The 14,540-nt window shown below is 33.9% G+C and overlaps 2 protein-coding genes across 4 annotated transcripts in view; one reads left to right on the top strand and one right to left on the bottom strand.

The window, feature by feature from the left end:
- Positions 1 to 177: 177 nt before the first annotated feature.
- On the bottom strand, positions 178 to 10,347 carry LOC117104184 (enolase-phosphatase E1-like). 2 transcript variants are annotated; one of them, XM_033244881.1, is made up of 6 exons: positions 9,894 to 10,347; positions 8,988 to 9,239; positions 7,986 to 8,117; positions 5,260 to 5,370; positions 3,052 to 3,168; positions 178 to 2,324 (listed from the first exon to the last, which is right to left on the bottom strand). In XM_033244881.1, exons 1-6 carry the CDS (start codon positions 10,231 to 10,233, stop codon positions 997 to 999), a joined length of 2,280 nt encoding a protein of 759 aa, XP_033100772.1. In that variant the 5' UTR covers positions 10,234 to 10,347; the 3' UTR covers positions 178 to 996. The 2 variants fall into 2 exon arrangements, with proteins under 2 accessions (XP_033100772.1, XP_033100771.1); XM_033244880.1 differs by having other exon boundaries at positions 178 to 2,327; positions 9,894 to 10,346.
- An 88-nt stretch (positions 10,348 to 10,435) lies between these two features.
- The window catches only part of LOC117104195, a 13,534-nt gene continuing 9,429 nt past the window's right edge, over positions 10,436 to 14,540 (top strand). Inside the window, exons 1-2 of one of the 2 annotated variants that reach the window (XM_033244897.1) lie at positions 10,436 to 10,634; positions 13,027 to 13,121. In XM_033244897.1, coding sequence (XP_033100788.1) covers positions 13,119 to 13,121 — 3 coding nt within the window. In that variant the 5' untranslated portion in view covers positions 10,436 to 10,634; positions 13,027 to 13,118. The remainder of the gene's footprint in view (positions 10,635 to 13,026; positions 13,122 to 14,540) is intronic. The other variant, XM_033244898.1, reaches the window with a different exon arrangement.

Here is a 14,540-nt window from a genome sequence, read left to right as displayed (position 1 = left end):
CATACCTTTGGCAATAGTAAATTACCCATTATTTTAAAGCTTTTTAGTGTGGAAATTAAGAATATTATTAAAATGTAAATTCTCATTTTTTGTTCACAGATACTGTTTTTGTGATGGCAAGCATCATTTAAATATTATTATTCATAATTACAGTATTTGTACCAATTTAAAACACTTCACTTTAATTATATATTTAAATTTTATAAACTATGATTGCATCTCCCCTGTCACCTAAAAAGCAACTGTTTTATTGCCAATTAACAGGGAAGTTAAGTGGCATCCATCTATTTGCAATCTGGAATCACCTAAACAAATACAATACTTCCACTAATATTAATACATTTAAAAAACTTGCTAGCACGATAAAATGTATAACTTGACCAAAGGACATGAGGTCTAGTTGTCGATATATTATATTATTATATATAAAAATACCAATAATTAACAAAATAATTGTGTCTTGGAATTTGATATTTTTTTAGAGTGAAAAGTAACTACATGATTCTCAATGGCAGAACCACATTACAGTACCAACCACCGGCTACATGATTCTCAATGGCAGCACCACATTACAGTACCAACCACCCCCACCCCACCTCATCCCATCCGACAGCCTATGCCCATATCACTATTTTGTCAGACAAAACAAAAAATAAATTAAACAAAAAGATATCTTTAGGCACAATACATTCAAATCCTCAAAACAGCCCACATATGGCCCAAAACGACCCAATTTTTCTAGGAGTCCTTCTGGCACCACTAGAAATTGTCAGACCCGAGTCAGATTATTTGCTTCCTTCACCTCCAAATATAAGTGGCGGATCTAGGTGAACAGTTGACCTATGTCAGCTCCAACATAGCGTAAAATTATGGCACTCTCTAACTTCAATTGGAGTGCAATTTTCCTTTTCCCGCATTCTTTTTTAATTTCTAAACTCGGCCAGCTGAGCCCCCTGTCCAGGGCCACCAGTGCTTGTACAGTACTTGTACTAAATATTAATGCGAGCTACCTGCTTCCAAGAGTTCTGTCAACTCGCTTGGATCTAGTTCCCAACTATCTAGAGAGGCACTGGCTTGAACACCTCCGTTAAGGTCTTCACCTCCTTTATGTTTAAGTAAATTCAGATTTTCCGCTGCTTCAAGTTCCTCACCTGCCTTCAGTCCCTCACCTGTATCTTCATAACCAAGAGTTGCTACTGATTCTGGTTCTGGTTCCCAAGTTTTTACATTGGCATTGGATTTAATACCTGCATGAAGTTTCCCACCTGCTGTGTTGACTTCTTGATCTGGAAATTTAGGTTCATTTACATTTAGACTTGCTTGTTCTAATTTCAAGGTTTCTGCAATGGTAGTGCCTTGTAATATTGCACTGAGTTCTTCACCCACTGTGTTGAGTTCCTGATATGAAAAATGAGTTTCTCTTATATTCTGATTTTCAGCTGCTTCAAGTTCTGGCCCTGCTTTCAGTCCCTCACCTGTGTCTTCATAACCAAGAGTTGCTAATGTTTCTGGTTCCGGTTCCGGTTCCCAAGTTTTTACAGTGGCACCTGAATGAAGTTCTTTACCTCCTGTGTTGATGTCTTTATTTGAAATTTTTTGTTCACCAACATTACTATTTTCAGCTGCTTCAAGTTCTGCACCTGCCTTCAGTCCCTCACTTGTGCCTTCATAAAAGTCAACACTGGCTACTGGTTCTGGTTCATAAGTTTCTACAGTGGCAGTGACTTGAACACCTGCATGAAGTTCTTCACCTCTTGTGTGGACTGCTCCAACTTCACCTACATTTTCTGCTGCATTAAATTTATCGCCTGCTTCGCCTGTGCCTTCATAAAAGTCAACACTGGCTACTGGCTCGTCAACACTGGCTACTGGCTCTGGTGTCAGTTTTTCTGCAATGGCACTGGCTTGTACACTTGGAAGTTCTCCAGATGCTGTGGTGACCTCCGGATTTAAATTCTCAGCTGCGTTTTCTGCTTTCAGCCCTTCAGCTCCGACATCATAAAAGTCAACACTGGCTACTGGTTCTAGTCTTTGTTCCATGTCTTCTGTATTAGATCTGATTTCTGTTTTTTCAATCAAACCAGCACTGTTTTTACATATTGTGCCAGTTATTGTCTGCTTCTTATTTGGCTCTGCGCTGTTGACATTCTTCTTATCATTATCTTTAATATCTGCGCCTGATAAACTGTTTAAATTTTTTCCCTGGAAATCCAAATTGCCATCAACATCTTTTGATTTCTTCTGGATATGGCTTTTATCAATGACTGGTAGCTCAGAGGTCTCTTTAGAAATATTCATTCCAATTGTTGGCCTTCCTTTGCTTGCTTCTAAAAAAAATGAAATGATTTTCTATACAAGATTACAGTAGCAAAAATTTAATAAAGTGGAAAAGTTTGTTAAAAAAAACTGGGAAAAGAAATTAACATAAGTAAATAAATTTTGAGTCATCAGCAATTTCTTCTCCTTATTTTGGGGATTACGCACATGAAATACAAATTAGGAGCCATAATATTCATTCTTCAGAACATGACTGACTGGTTCAGTGGGTTATAGCAAGAATATAAAAAATTAAAGTACAGGTCTCCATCCAATTAAAGACTATTTTTGGGAATGGGGTTTCCATGGCCTTTAGCAGCTATGGTTTCTAATTAGAATAATATGGGGCAACAGAAAATGGTCTTTACCTTTAATAGGAGGGGTATTTAATTAGAGGGAGACCATCAGAAATAATCCTTGGTTTTTCACTTACATGTCCACAATGTTTTGGGAAAAGTAATGTCAGTGGTTTGAGAACAGACATCTGGAAAAGGTAGGTGAAGGTGTTCCTGGGAGGGGGGAAGAGGAGAGCCCCACCCTTTGCCACCTCCTGGTGCTGCACTGTATTCTAATATTTGTTAACATTATGGAAACTTTGTTGTTGGTTTATCTTTTTCCAATGTCACCTCACCCTTCACTTCTCTAGCTAGAGGTCTGCTTCTTCATTCAAAGAAGCCAGCTAGTAACATAAAAACAACTTACATATACATCTTATCAAATTGTAGGCCAGCCTACCTTCAGTAATGAATGAAACAGGAGATTCTGAAGAATTATTTCCAACAACATCTTCGTAAGTTGGTAGACCTTGCATTGACTTCTCATCTACAGCTTGTATACTTTGCTTTATAGGTTCTTGAAAACAAAAGAAAACACTTTAATTACAAAAACATAAAACCAGAGCCTTGCAGGCGTCAACGTTCCTATGCATGATACATGACTTAAAAAGTATGGCCCTATATATACTGTCTCTTATACACATCTAGATGTGTATAAGAGACAGCATATATATTGGTGGTTGAAAAATACAGGGGGAGTCTTTATGGCCCAAAATAGTGATTTTAGTAATGCAATTCGACAGGCAAATTACAGTAATATTTTTAGCAAATTTCTTTGAAAAGATTTCTTAGGCATAGGGCCTAGGCCTAGATAGGTATACAGTAATTTCATTTTACAGTAGTTTAGAACGATATCAGGAGTGGGGGTGGTGGTAGTGGCCTACTAGGACTACAATTTATTTGAAGCTATCTTGGGTCCGATCGTCCACACCAGTTGGGCCCAATTGTCTGTCACCTGAAGTTTTCATTACGATGATCAAGAACGTATACTATCTAGGCCTTAGGCTAGGCTTAGATTGCTGCCGTCACTCTGCTACGTATACTACTACCGTATACATTTTACACACATTATTAAAATGTATTAGACGATAACACGATATCACTGACTGAATGATCTACCACCCTCGCATTACAGTAACTACTGTACTGTACTAAACTAGGCCTAGCATAGGCCTAATGTTTTTGTCGAAAGCATAGAGCTATTAAACAACTAGAGTGCTGACAAGATGGCGAAGCATTGCAGAGTTATGTATGTGTACCATCCAAAATGGCCGTCGTAGTAAAGCGCCACCCTCAGGCTTACTATACATATTATTACCATAAATAAGCCCTCTGATTGACTATTATTTCATTAATGAAAATGAGTAATGGCAATAACAAATTATTAAACTAGCGTACTAGCCAAAACGAGGCCAAGTGGAGCATCTTATTCAAAAATAATTAAGTACCAAGGAATGAAAATTAAAATCGTGTACATTACACTCATACACCGCAACGCTCGAGTTTCAAACATACGGGTAACTAGCTATACTGAACTTTCTGTGTAAATTGAGGGCGCAACTGCACAAATGGTGCTTAGGCGAAATTTTATTGGCTAAATCTATGGCGCAGCCATCTTAAATGGTACACACACAGCTCTGCGTATTTTCAAACATCGAATACATTGCAGTTAGCGCTCTAGTATTCTTATTATATCTCTATGGTGGAAAGTTAGATAGTCGTTATGTACCCGACAGTCGGCTGCCTTTATATCTTCACTTGTCTTCAATTTGCATTCAAAGGGTACATTGCTGCACAGCTAACTGTCGGGATATAGTACCTTCATATGACTACTCATACAACAGAAAAAAAACGTTGCATGGAGTTCTAAATGAAAAAACGATGTATTTCAGCAAGTATTAAAACCTTTTTGTTTTATTTTAGGTCTTCTTCAAAATATGCCACAGCAGTTGATTTTTTTTGCCGTAAAACCAAAATAGTTTCATCCATGCCGACTTGCCGATCGGTAGCGTGAGCCCTGACTGAACTCTGCAGAAACTTCCCATCGAACTTCGCATCGCGAGGTAAAACAAAATGTCGGAAAACTTTCCTTTGACGCATGTGCATTTGCATAAATGTCTACACACACACACACACACATACTACACACAATAAAAAATAAAGGAAATGTGAAGAGTGATTACAATAGTTTCTATTGCATTACATGCATAGGAACTAATAAGGCAGGATGGAATAAAACCTATAATGTTTGTATTTCAAATTCTTAAATCTACCACTAACACCTCAGACATGAACATTAGAAAGCATAGAAGGCAGAGACAATTGCTAAAAGCCAGGCTCCTGAGGAAAAAATGTTTGATATGTTGTACAATTTATTTTACTAAGACACAAAAAGGCAGTGCTTGATAAAAAAACTTGGTTAATCAGATAGAGATTTTAGAATATTTAAAAACAGGTGTAAAAGGGGCGTTATACCCCTTTTGTCTAATATGGCAACAGTTTTTTTCCCTCTGGAGCTTGGCTTTTAAAGGACACTTTGAGATATCAGTTAAATTGAATAGCTTTGAGTGTTTTAACACAGCTTGGTTTTCTACGACATTCAATTTACCTTTTTTAATGTCTCTTATGTGGGATTGTAGCGTTTCCAAAGTCCATACTTTCTCATCTGCTTTATCTATCAATATTTCCACAAATCTGTCCTCTTGGTTTTCACTCTTTCCTGACAAGTAGAAGTTTATATTATGTTTATTATATATGTGCAAAAAAAAAAACAAAAACAAAAAAAAAAACAGTAATGAAAATCCATTGAGATGTATTTTAACCCTTTCCAGTCGTATGGCATCTTGACGACGCCCTCTTTGACCATACCTGACTGTTTACAAGGTATGTTATCTATTGATTTTCTCCCTCACTGCATGACATTTTGACTGAATACTTAGAAAGCCAAAAGATAAATAAAAGGAATTAAAATGAAATGACTGGAAAGAAAGGAAAAAGGTAAGGAAAGTGGAAAAGAAAAAAAAAGGAAAAGAAAGAGGCAAAGAAAAGCAAAGGACAAGTTAAGGAAAAGTAAAATAATATAGTACATATAACAAAGGAAAGAATAGAAAGGAACATAAGAAAGGGAAAGGAAAGGCAAATAAACATATGAATTGTCCTAAGAAAGGAAAAGAAAGGGAATAATTATATGAAAGGAAGATAAAGAAAGAAAAGAAAAGATAAGAACAGAAATAAGAAAGAAAAAGGAAAGAAAAGGAAACGAAACATAAGAAAGAAAAGGAAAGGATATTCAAGGACCCCTATGAAAGGGTGTAAGAAAAAATAGAAAGAAAGAATGAAAGAAAAGAAAAGAAAGAACTAAAATGAGAAGAAAGAAAGAAAAGGAAAGAAAAGAAAAGTAAATATAAGAAAAAAAAGGAAAGAAAAGAACAAATCATAAGAAAGAAAATGAAAGGATATTCAAGGACACCTATGAAAAGGTATAAGAATGAAATGGAAAGAGAGAGAAGAAGGGATTATAAGAAAGGAAATTATTATATGAAAGGAAAGATAAAGAAAGATAAGAACAAAAATATAACAAATAAAAAGTAAAGGAAAGATTGAAACATAATAAAGAAAAGGATATTCAAGAACACCTACAAAAGGTGTGAGAAAAAATAGAAAGAAAGAAAGAATGAAAGAAAAGAAAAGAAAGAATTAAAACCAAAAGAAAGAAAATGAAAAAAAAGAAAAGTAAATATAAGAAAGAAAAAGGAATGAAAATAATGAATTATAAGAAAGAAAAAGAAAGGTTATTCAAAGCAACCTAAGAAATGGTAAAAAGAAAGAAAATGATAAGAAAGAAAGAATCAGGATACGAAAGAAATGATAAGATAAGATAAAATGAGATATATATGAAAGAGCATAAGAAATGAAAAGGAAAGAAAAGAAATAAAGTAAATACAAGAAAGATCAAGGATACATAGGAAAAAAGAAAAAGAAGAAAGATAAGGAAATATTAAAAAGGTAATCTAAAGCTAAAGAAATAATGCATAAGGAGGCATTAGAAAGAAAGCGGAAAGGAAAGAAAAGGTAATTAAAAGGAAAAGGAAAACGAAAGAAAGAAAAGGTAGGTAAATAGGAATCACGGAAAGTTAAGGAAGCATAGAATGAAAGTCAAAGAGGAGATAAGTAATTAGATGGTTAGCTAATACTAAAAAAGAAAACAAAAACAAGGAACGTGTGAAAGTGAAATATAAGGTCAGCTATAACATTTTTTTCCCTCTAGGGTCCTCCTTTTGTTTTGCACAGTTGAAGCTTGTCAACTACTATGGTAGTCAATGACAACCACTTCTTCTGTCGATTCAGAACGGTTAAGAACATTATTATTATTATAATATATTTTTCTGTATTATATTGTGATTCTTTACTTTTATTGAGATTCTTTACTCTAAAAAATTGATTTATATTTGGTTTCTGCTTTTTAATTTAATTTGATAGACGTGATATCTTGCAATTAATAGAACTTGATTTAAGGCCTTTTAGTTTACACTTCGAAAACCAATTAAACATATCTTTTCATTAATAATAATGTTCAGATTACACCGGTATTTTATCAATTTGAAAATATCTTCAAAAAAGCAGACACATATTTACAATCATTAAATATATGAAAAATTGTTTCAACTTCCCTGTTGCAGAAGGTGCATGAATTTCAATGAACTCATGTACTTTTTTGTTTCCTTATATTACATCAGTGGCGGCGCCAGAATTTCCCTGACAGGGGGTCCAATGTCCCCGACAAGGGAGCTGATGTCCCAGACGACAAAAAAGTGGCGTGGTCGGGTGTCGCTAAAAACCCACAAAAACCTTTCGAAATTGGTCCAGGCGAAAAAACCCCTGAAAGTATGACAATTTAGGGGTTTCAAAGGCTTATTTAATCGATTTTGGAGTCAATTAATATTTTTAAAAATACATGTAATTTTTTTCCTCCCCAAAGAATTATGGTTTTCTCCCCGACGGGGTTGGCAAGACCTCCCTTAGAAATATTGGAATCTCTTCTACTTGAAATTTATGTATTAATTAGCATAACAGTTAGTTTTAGCATAAGAAAAATAAAGTGATAGTTGATTGTTTTAAATTAATAAATTGTTTAACTAAGCTAGAGCTCCATTTATCTTTACATATAATAAATGGAAGGTTTAACGTTGAATCAACCAAAAGAGAAAATCTGCTAAGGTTGTCAAAACATCGGGAATAATGTAACAACACTTTTAAGCTTAAAATAGAAAGATAGGCCAAAAACATGGACAAAAAATCATTGCCACAAAAGTGAATATACTAATATATTCTTACTTATTTCTTTCATTTCTCGCCCAGTGAAGGAAAATTTTTTGGCCAGTTGTAACCATTCCACTTTTTGTACTTGCTTTATTAGAATACCCCACTCGACATCACATAGAGAGATTGATTGACAGCCTCCAAGATCTAATGAGTAAGAAAAATAAATTATTATGCTTGCATGTATGACAAGATTTATTGCAATTAAGCTTGTCAGATTCAAATTAAATTTGAATGAATTTAAGAAACATTTAAGTTGATAACAAGGAACAAGTTAACATCCAAATTGGTAAATCAAAACTATATATTTATTATTCATATATTCATTCATTTACTGCATTCATTAAGAGCTAAGAAAAAATTTCCAGAAAAAAAGCCCCAAATATCATTATGAATGTTACACATTTTCTTTTATAAGAAACACTAAATTTTCCCTTTTTGTTCTTATTTTTAAAACATTTCAAACACAGAACACTATTCTTGTACAGCAGTATATTAGTCATATATATAGTCACACCTACAGTACTGCACATAAGGTACTGATAAGGCTTGTTAAAAAAAAACAAAAACCTCAGCATTTGACCTTTGACTAGCCTTAATTTGTTCTTATTTTTGTTCTTCATTTTTAAGCAATTTCAGCCTCAGTGTCCTAATAAAATGTGTTCTTATCAAAAAAGTGTAATTTTAAAACTTTACAAACTATAACAAAGTTTATTAACAGTGTATTTACAGTTGTTATAAACTTCACTATTTATTTTGTTGCTAGCTGCACTTTGGAGGGCTCCCAGAGAGTAGCCTTAACGCCACTTTTGAGCAATCCTGTCTGGTGTTCGCTAGCATTGTTCCTTTTCTGTTTTTCTTTCTCATTGTTGTTTATCTGTTATGTCTTGAATTGAAGATGATATAAATAATATGATATGATATATGATATCAAATATGAATATACTAATGTACATAAAATAATTATATTGTTCTTTTATTCCATTAAAAATTCAGTATTATTTAATATAAATGTACCTGGCTGGGTTGCTGCATTTGTCATCACTTGAGGTTGTACCACTTGAGGTGGTACCACTTGAGGTGGTTCTACTTGAGGTCGGGTGGTTATAGTGCTCTCAGTAACTTGCTTAGCTATTATTTCACCAGTAATTCTTCCTTTGGTAAAAGGCCTATGTTTTGAAACAGGTTCTTGTTTTTTTTTCTTAACATCAATAGAATTTGGCTCAGCAACCACTGCAGCCTCCTCTTTACATGTCTGAGAAACTTCTCCTGTATAATGGAATAATGATGAATTGTCAATTGGGTTCCAATCTATGGCATGGTGATTTCAAAAGTAATGGATTGGAACTGTGCTTTCGTGCCTCAACTGTTCATGCCTCAACAGTTCATGCCTCAACAGTTCATGCCTTTCATGCTTGTTTCATTACGCGTATCAGGGGCGGGTCCCCAAAAAAAGAGGGAAAAAAGAAGAGAAGAACAGATGAGGGGTGCACAGTACACTTAGGCCTACTCCAAAAGAAGCTAATTTTTTTTTTCGAATTAAATTCCATGTATGGCCTACCAGTGTTTTGGTCAATGCCCAACTCCCCCCATGCTCGGTGCTTGGCCCCTCGTATTCCCCCTCCCCTAGTGCATAACCAAGAATATTCCCCAGGGAGTGGGAGGTTGAACATTCCCTTAAGCAGATCTCCATAATAATAATCATCTTTATTGAATATTCACTACTGTATTAGTGGCACTTAATTTTTAAAATAGAGAGTCCAAACGAATGAAAATGTGCCAATATATCTACTTCCAAAAATATATAATTAATAAATAAAAAATAGGCCTACCCTACATACACTAGCCCTACTCACTCAGTCTCTCTGAGAGAGAGTCTAGTATAGTTTTTACTACCACATAAATAATTTATTAGAAAATTACCTTTTCTACTTAATTTTGTTTCACAATATTTCTCCCAATCATCTCTACAACTTGCACGGTCTATAATTTGATTTAGCACCCCCATACACTTGTTCATTTGCAATGCTAAAAGGAAGTCAAAAAAACATTCTTTTCCTCTCCTCCTTATGTGTTCCAAAAGTTCCATGCAAGCAGATTGCGTGGTCCCTCTCCTTACATCAAGTTCTGCCTTGATCCGTTCTTCGTCCTTTGGCATCAGTGTGGTCATTTCACCTAGAATATCGTTGACATCGATGCATTTTATAATTTCGGATCTGTACTCTTTCAAGGCGTCATAATATTTTGGGTCTAGGGCAGACATTGCGCGAAAGAAAAACTGTCATTAGATTTAAACGGCAGAGACTTATCGTCTTAGTTCGTTCTTATCTCTCGGCCTAAGCCCTAGGACCTCTAGGTTTGGTGTCTGGGAAATTCCCCGAAAATTATTTCGCGAACTTTTTTATGCACAACAGCGCCATCTATTAAATATTACCATGGCGCTCGAGCGAGTTTGTTTACGTTTTCGTCGCAGAACATGAGTCATCGACACCACTTCAAATTGATTATACGCCGCGGTCTGTTTTCATAAAATTAGTTAGCTGCTGTAGCTAGGCTAGACTAACTATTTGTGATTGATACTACAGTATTTTAGATTTGAACAGTGATTGCTTTTGCAGTTACAAAAAGGAATATGTTTTGATTTAATGGTTGTTGTAGTTCTACGTAAGTATGCAACTGAGGCCCTGGTAGGCCTAGGCCTAGTAGTAGGCCTCCTAGACTAGGCCTAGGCTCCCAGCCTAGCTAGGCTAGACTAACTAAGAAGTAGTGTTTTATTCAAGTATTTAAAAATAAATTGTACTCCTTACCTGTCCTAGCCTGGGCCTAGGTGGGTTGTTTAGACCCTCCATCTGTAAAAGATCCTCCCAGCAGTCACCCACCCCTCCCCCATTTCAAATTCCTGGATCCACATTTGACCAATTGGCCATTCATTAATGTGCACTTAGTGTGCACTAAGAAATATTTGCAGAATTAATGAGCACACTACAGTATAATGATCGCTGTGTTTAGTAAGACCTAATAATACTAATAGTAGTAGTAGTAGGTCTGCAGCATGAATTTGATCCAACTCGGCCACTAAGTCAACTCGGCCACAGTCAACTCGGCCACAAGTCAACTTGGCCACAAGTCAACTCGGCCACAAGTCAACTTGGCCACAAGTCAACTTGGCCACTAAAAGTTTGGGTACAGTCAACTCGGCCACAAGCCAACTCGGCCACAAGCCAACTCGGCCACAAATCAACTCGGCCACAGGTCAACGCGGCCACAAGTCATTTTAACTGGTACTACAATTTGAAGGAGTAATTCATCAAGTATAAAATACTAATTCTTTAAGTATTACTATACTTATTGTTATTATTATTTCTGTTATTATTGTTGTCATTGTTGTTATTATTATTGTTGTTTTTCCGTTAGTTTTAATAATAATTATTAGTCTATAATATACGGTATTGTTCAAATTTTTGCTGATATTTATTACAGTACCATATAAATAATAAATAATTTTTGATTTATTATTATTATAATTATTATTATTATTTATTAGTCTTAGTATTATTATTTTAATAATAGTAATTTAAAAATTTATTGTTATTGGTGTTTTATGGTATTTTTCTCATATTATTATTAATATTAATATTATTATTGTTGTTGTTGTCACCTTTATTATCGATATTATTACCCTATTATTACTAAGTATATAGGCCTAGTATTTAAGTATTATTATTATTATTACTAATTAGTGTTACTATCATTATAAAAATAAACATTATCTTTAATTTATTATTATTGTATTATTGCTATTATCACCTTCAATATCGTTATTATCACTAATTAGTTATTAAAATTGATATTTAAATAATATCGTTATTATTACCATACTAGTATTATTACTATTAGTATTATTAAAATAAATATTACTATTAATGTTGTTGTTGTTGTTATCACCTTTATTATCGTCATAATGACTAATTAGTTTTATTAAAGTAAATATTATTAATTTATTGTCGTTATTGTTGTTTAATATTATTGTTGAAGTAGAATGTTGTGAGTAAACAGAAGACGAACACATTAATAAATAACTCTTTAATTTATAGGCAATAGCATTTAAATCTCTTTTGGTAGTGTGGTGGTCCTGTTTTACTAAAATATACTGTACTTATTTTAATCATTATATTGAAGAAAAAGGATGCAAAAACTACATAGATTTACATTAAATAACTTGTGGCCGAGTTGACTTTTGGCCGAGTTGGCTTGTGGCCGAGTTGGCTTGTAGCCGAACTTTTTGTGGCCGAGTTGATTTGTGGCCGAGTTGACTTGTGGCCGAGTTGACTTGTGGCCGAGTTGACCTGCACCCTGCAGCATAGCACAATAATATTTATGCAAATTCTAGGCCTAGTTCTGGTTCGATACTACTCAACAACCCCATCATAGGAGTTCACCCGTGTGGGTGGAGGTGGTGCATAATGATTGGTTAGAGTTGGGTGCTGATTTTTATGTTTATTAATAAAAATAATGTATTATTTATGTAGATTGTGACTTATTTTGGAATCATCTAGCAGTTATATAAGAATATATAATGTAAGAAAATAAATATAAGGGCACATAGAAAAAATGATTAGATTATACTTTTTTTTTTTTTTGTTTTTTTTTTTTGTTTTTTTTTTTTTTGTTTTTTTTTGTTTTTTTTTTGTTTTTAATTGGAACAATAGAATATTGTTTTTTTTATTGTCGATGAGGGAGGGACTGTTTTTATTTGGCAATAATTGTAAATATTGTATAAAAACTAGTTTAATTTTATTGTTTTTTTTAAAGAAAATGTATTTCCTGTCACAAAATTGCATTGTTTTCTTTATGCTGTTGAAATACATGACGTGGCAAAAAAAAAATTGTTATTCCCTCATCAATATTTCCCAAATTTTTGACGCAGGCGTGAGTGATGGTCTAACAATTTTTTCTATGTGCCCTAAATAAATCTCTGGTCTAAGTAATAACTACGTAAATAAATACATTTAAGTAAAACTAATCTGTAATTTATTTGTATTATTATCACCATCAGGGAATATTGCGTTGTCACTTAATCAATAGATGGACGAAGAATATGAATCATCTTTGGAGTAATAATGGTGACTTGCAGCTATTCTTGACACTATGGTATGTTAATTTTACATGATTAAATTGATTATTTATTGTATACATACATATTGTACATACATGATGCTGGGGACGGTGGACATTAGTCATCCTCCTATTTTGTTAATAATAATATCACAACACTTGACTTGACTTGCCTAGATCAAGTGGAAAGCTAACATAGATGACATATGCCATGGCTTTACACCGTGCATCACAATTACAATATATTGTTTGTTTAACATAGAAACCAATTTTGAAAACAATCAGATTTGAATGAAAAGAATCGTATAGTGTAATGCATACTACATGATTGGTTGGTATCTTTTACGAGGTTTTCCTTGTCAAAATAAAGACTAAATCACAATTACTGTATGCCTTAACATATTTTCTTCAAGAGTGTACAAGGGTGGCACCAGGATTTGGACGACGGGGTCTGAACAAAAGCAAAGTGGGCATAGTTGGGTATCACACAGAATCTTTCAAAAGTGGACCAGGGTGCGAATTCCCAGAAAAATATGACAATTTAGGGATTTCAAAGGCTTATTTAATCGATTTTAGAGTCTGCTAATGTGTAGAAAACAAATATAATTTTTATTTTCTCCCTGATGTGGGGCCCGGGGCCCCGGCCCCCCACTGCCTCCGCCCCTGAGTATGCCTTTTAACTATTGTTGAGCAAGGATTTTATTTTACGTTGTTAAGAAAAACAGTGATTTACATTTAATGTCACATCAAATGTAATCATGAAAATTTTTACTTGTTATAAGTTATTATGTTTGAACAGTTAATATAAAAAGAAAACAAAATTGTCCACAAAATTTAGCTGTGTTTACCATTCCTGTTTAAAATGTTCATACCTTCTCATTTTCATACAGCACATTTTAAGTACCTGTAGTAAAATGTTGCTGTAAATTAGTTCAATGCCATTAAACATTAATGAATAGTTAATATATAAGCAATAAATTCTACTTATGTTATTTTATTTATTTATTTATTTATTTTATTCAGTATAAAACCAACAGCGATGAAAACCGCCACTAACAGGTTCATATGCCTTTATGAGTTGAATTGGTAATTTGGCAGGTAATTAGAAGCAGATTTCAGATACATTGGATCTACCTATAAACCAAATTTTAGCTTTGGTACTTAGCTCATGGCTAGATACTATGTTGAAAACTACACATATTTCAACATAATATGAAATCACAAACATTTTTAAGAGTTGGGCCATTCCATGCCAACTCAACAAATGCATTACACCATGGGTCATAGATTTTTAAAAAAAAATTTTGGCACACTGACTCAGTGATATCTATGTGAACTGAAAAACCTGAAATTTTGAGACTCGCCAATTCGTTCATTTTGCTGTAGCGGCAGTTTGAAGTTAAGGGGGCGTGGCCCAAAATAAATATGAATATAATACGAATTCTAGGAAGTTTC

This window comes from Anneissia japonica, unplaced genomic scaffold (genome assembly GCF_011630105.1).
Source record: "Anneissia japonica isolate Jap-2015-1 unplaced genomic scaffold, ASM1163010v1 scaffold288288_len553704_cov182, whole genome shotgun sequence".
NCBI classification, from domain to species: Eukaryota; Metazoa; Echinodermata; class Crinoidea; order Comatulida; family Comatulidae; genus Anneissia; species Anneissia japonica.
The sequence above is the reverse complement of the archived record's forward strand: the minus strand, read 5'-3'. Positions and strand labels throughout refer to the sequence as shown.

Bases quoted from the DNA above. Each gene is read 5' to 3' on its own strand.
- LOC117104184 (XM_033244880.1), bottom strand. From the start codon at position 10,233: ATGTCTGCCCTAGACCCAAAATATTATGACGCCTTGAAAGAGTACAGA. The intron at 8,118-8,987 runs GTACATTTATAT...CTTACTCATTAG, and splicing joins AAATGCAGCAACCCAGCCAG to ATCTTGGAGGCTGTCAATCA. The intron at 2,328-3,051 runs GTAGGCTGGCCT...CATTTTTTTTAG, and splicing joins TGTTTCATTCATTACTGAAG to AAGCAAGCAAAGGAAGGCCA.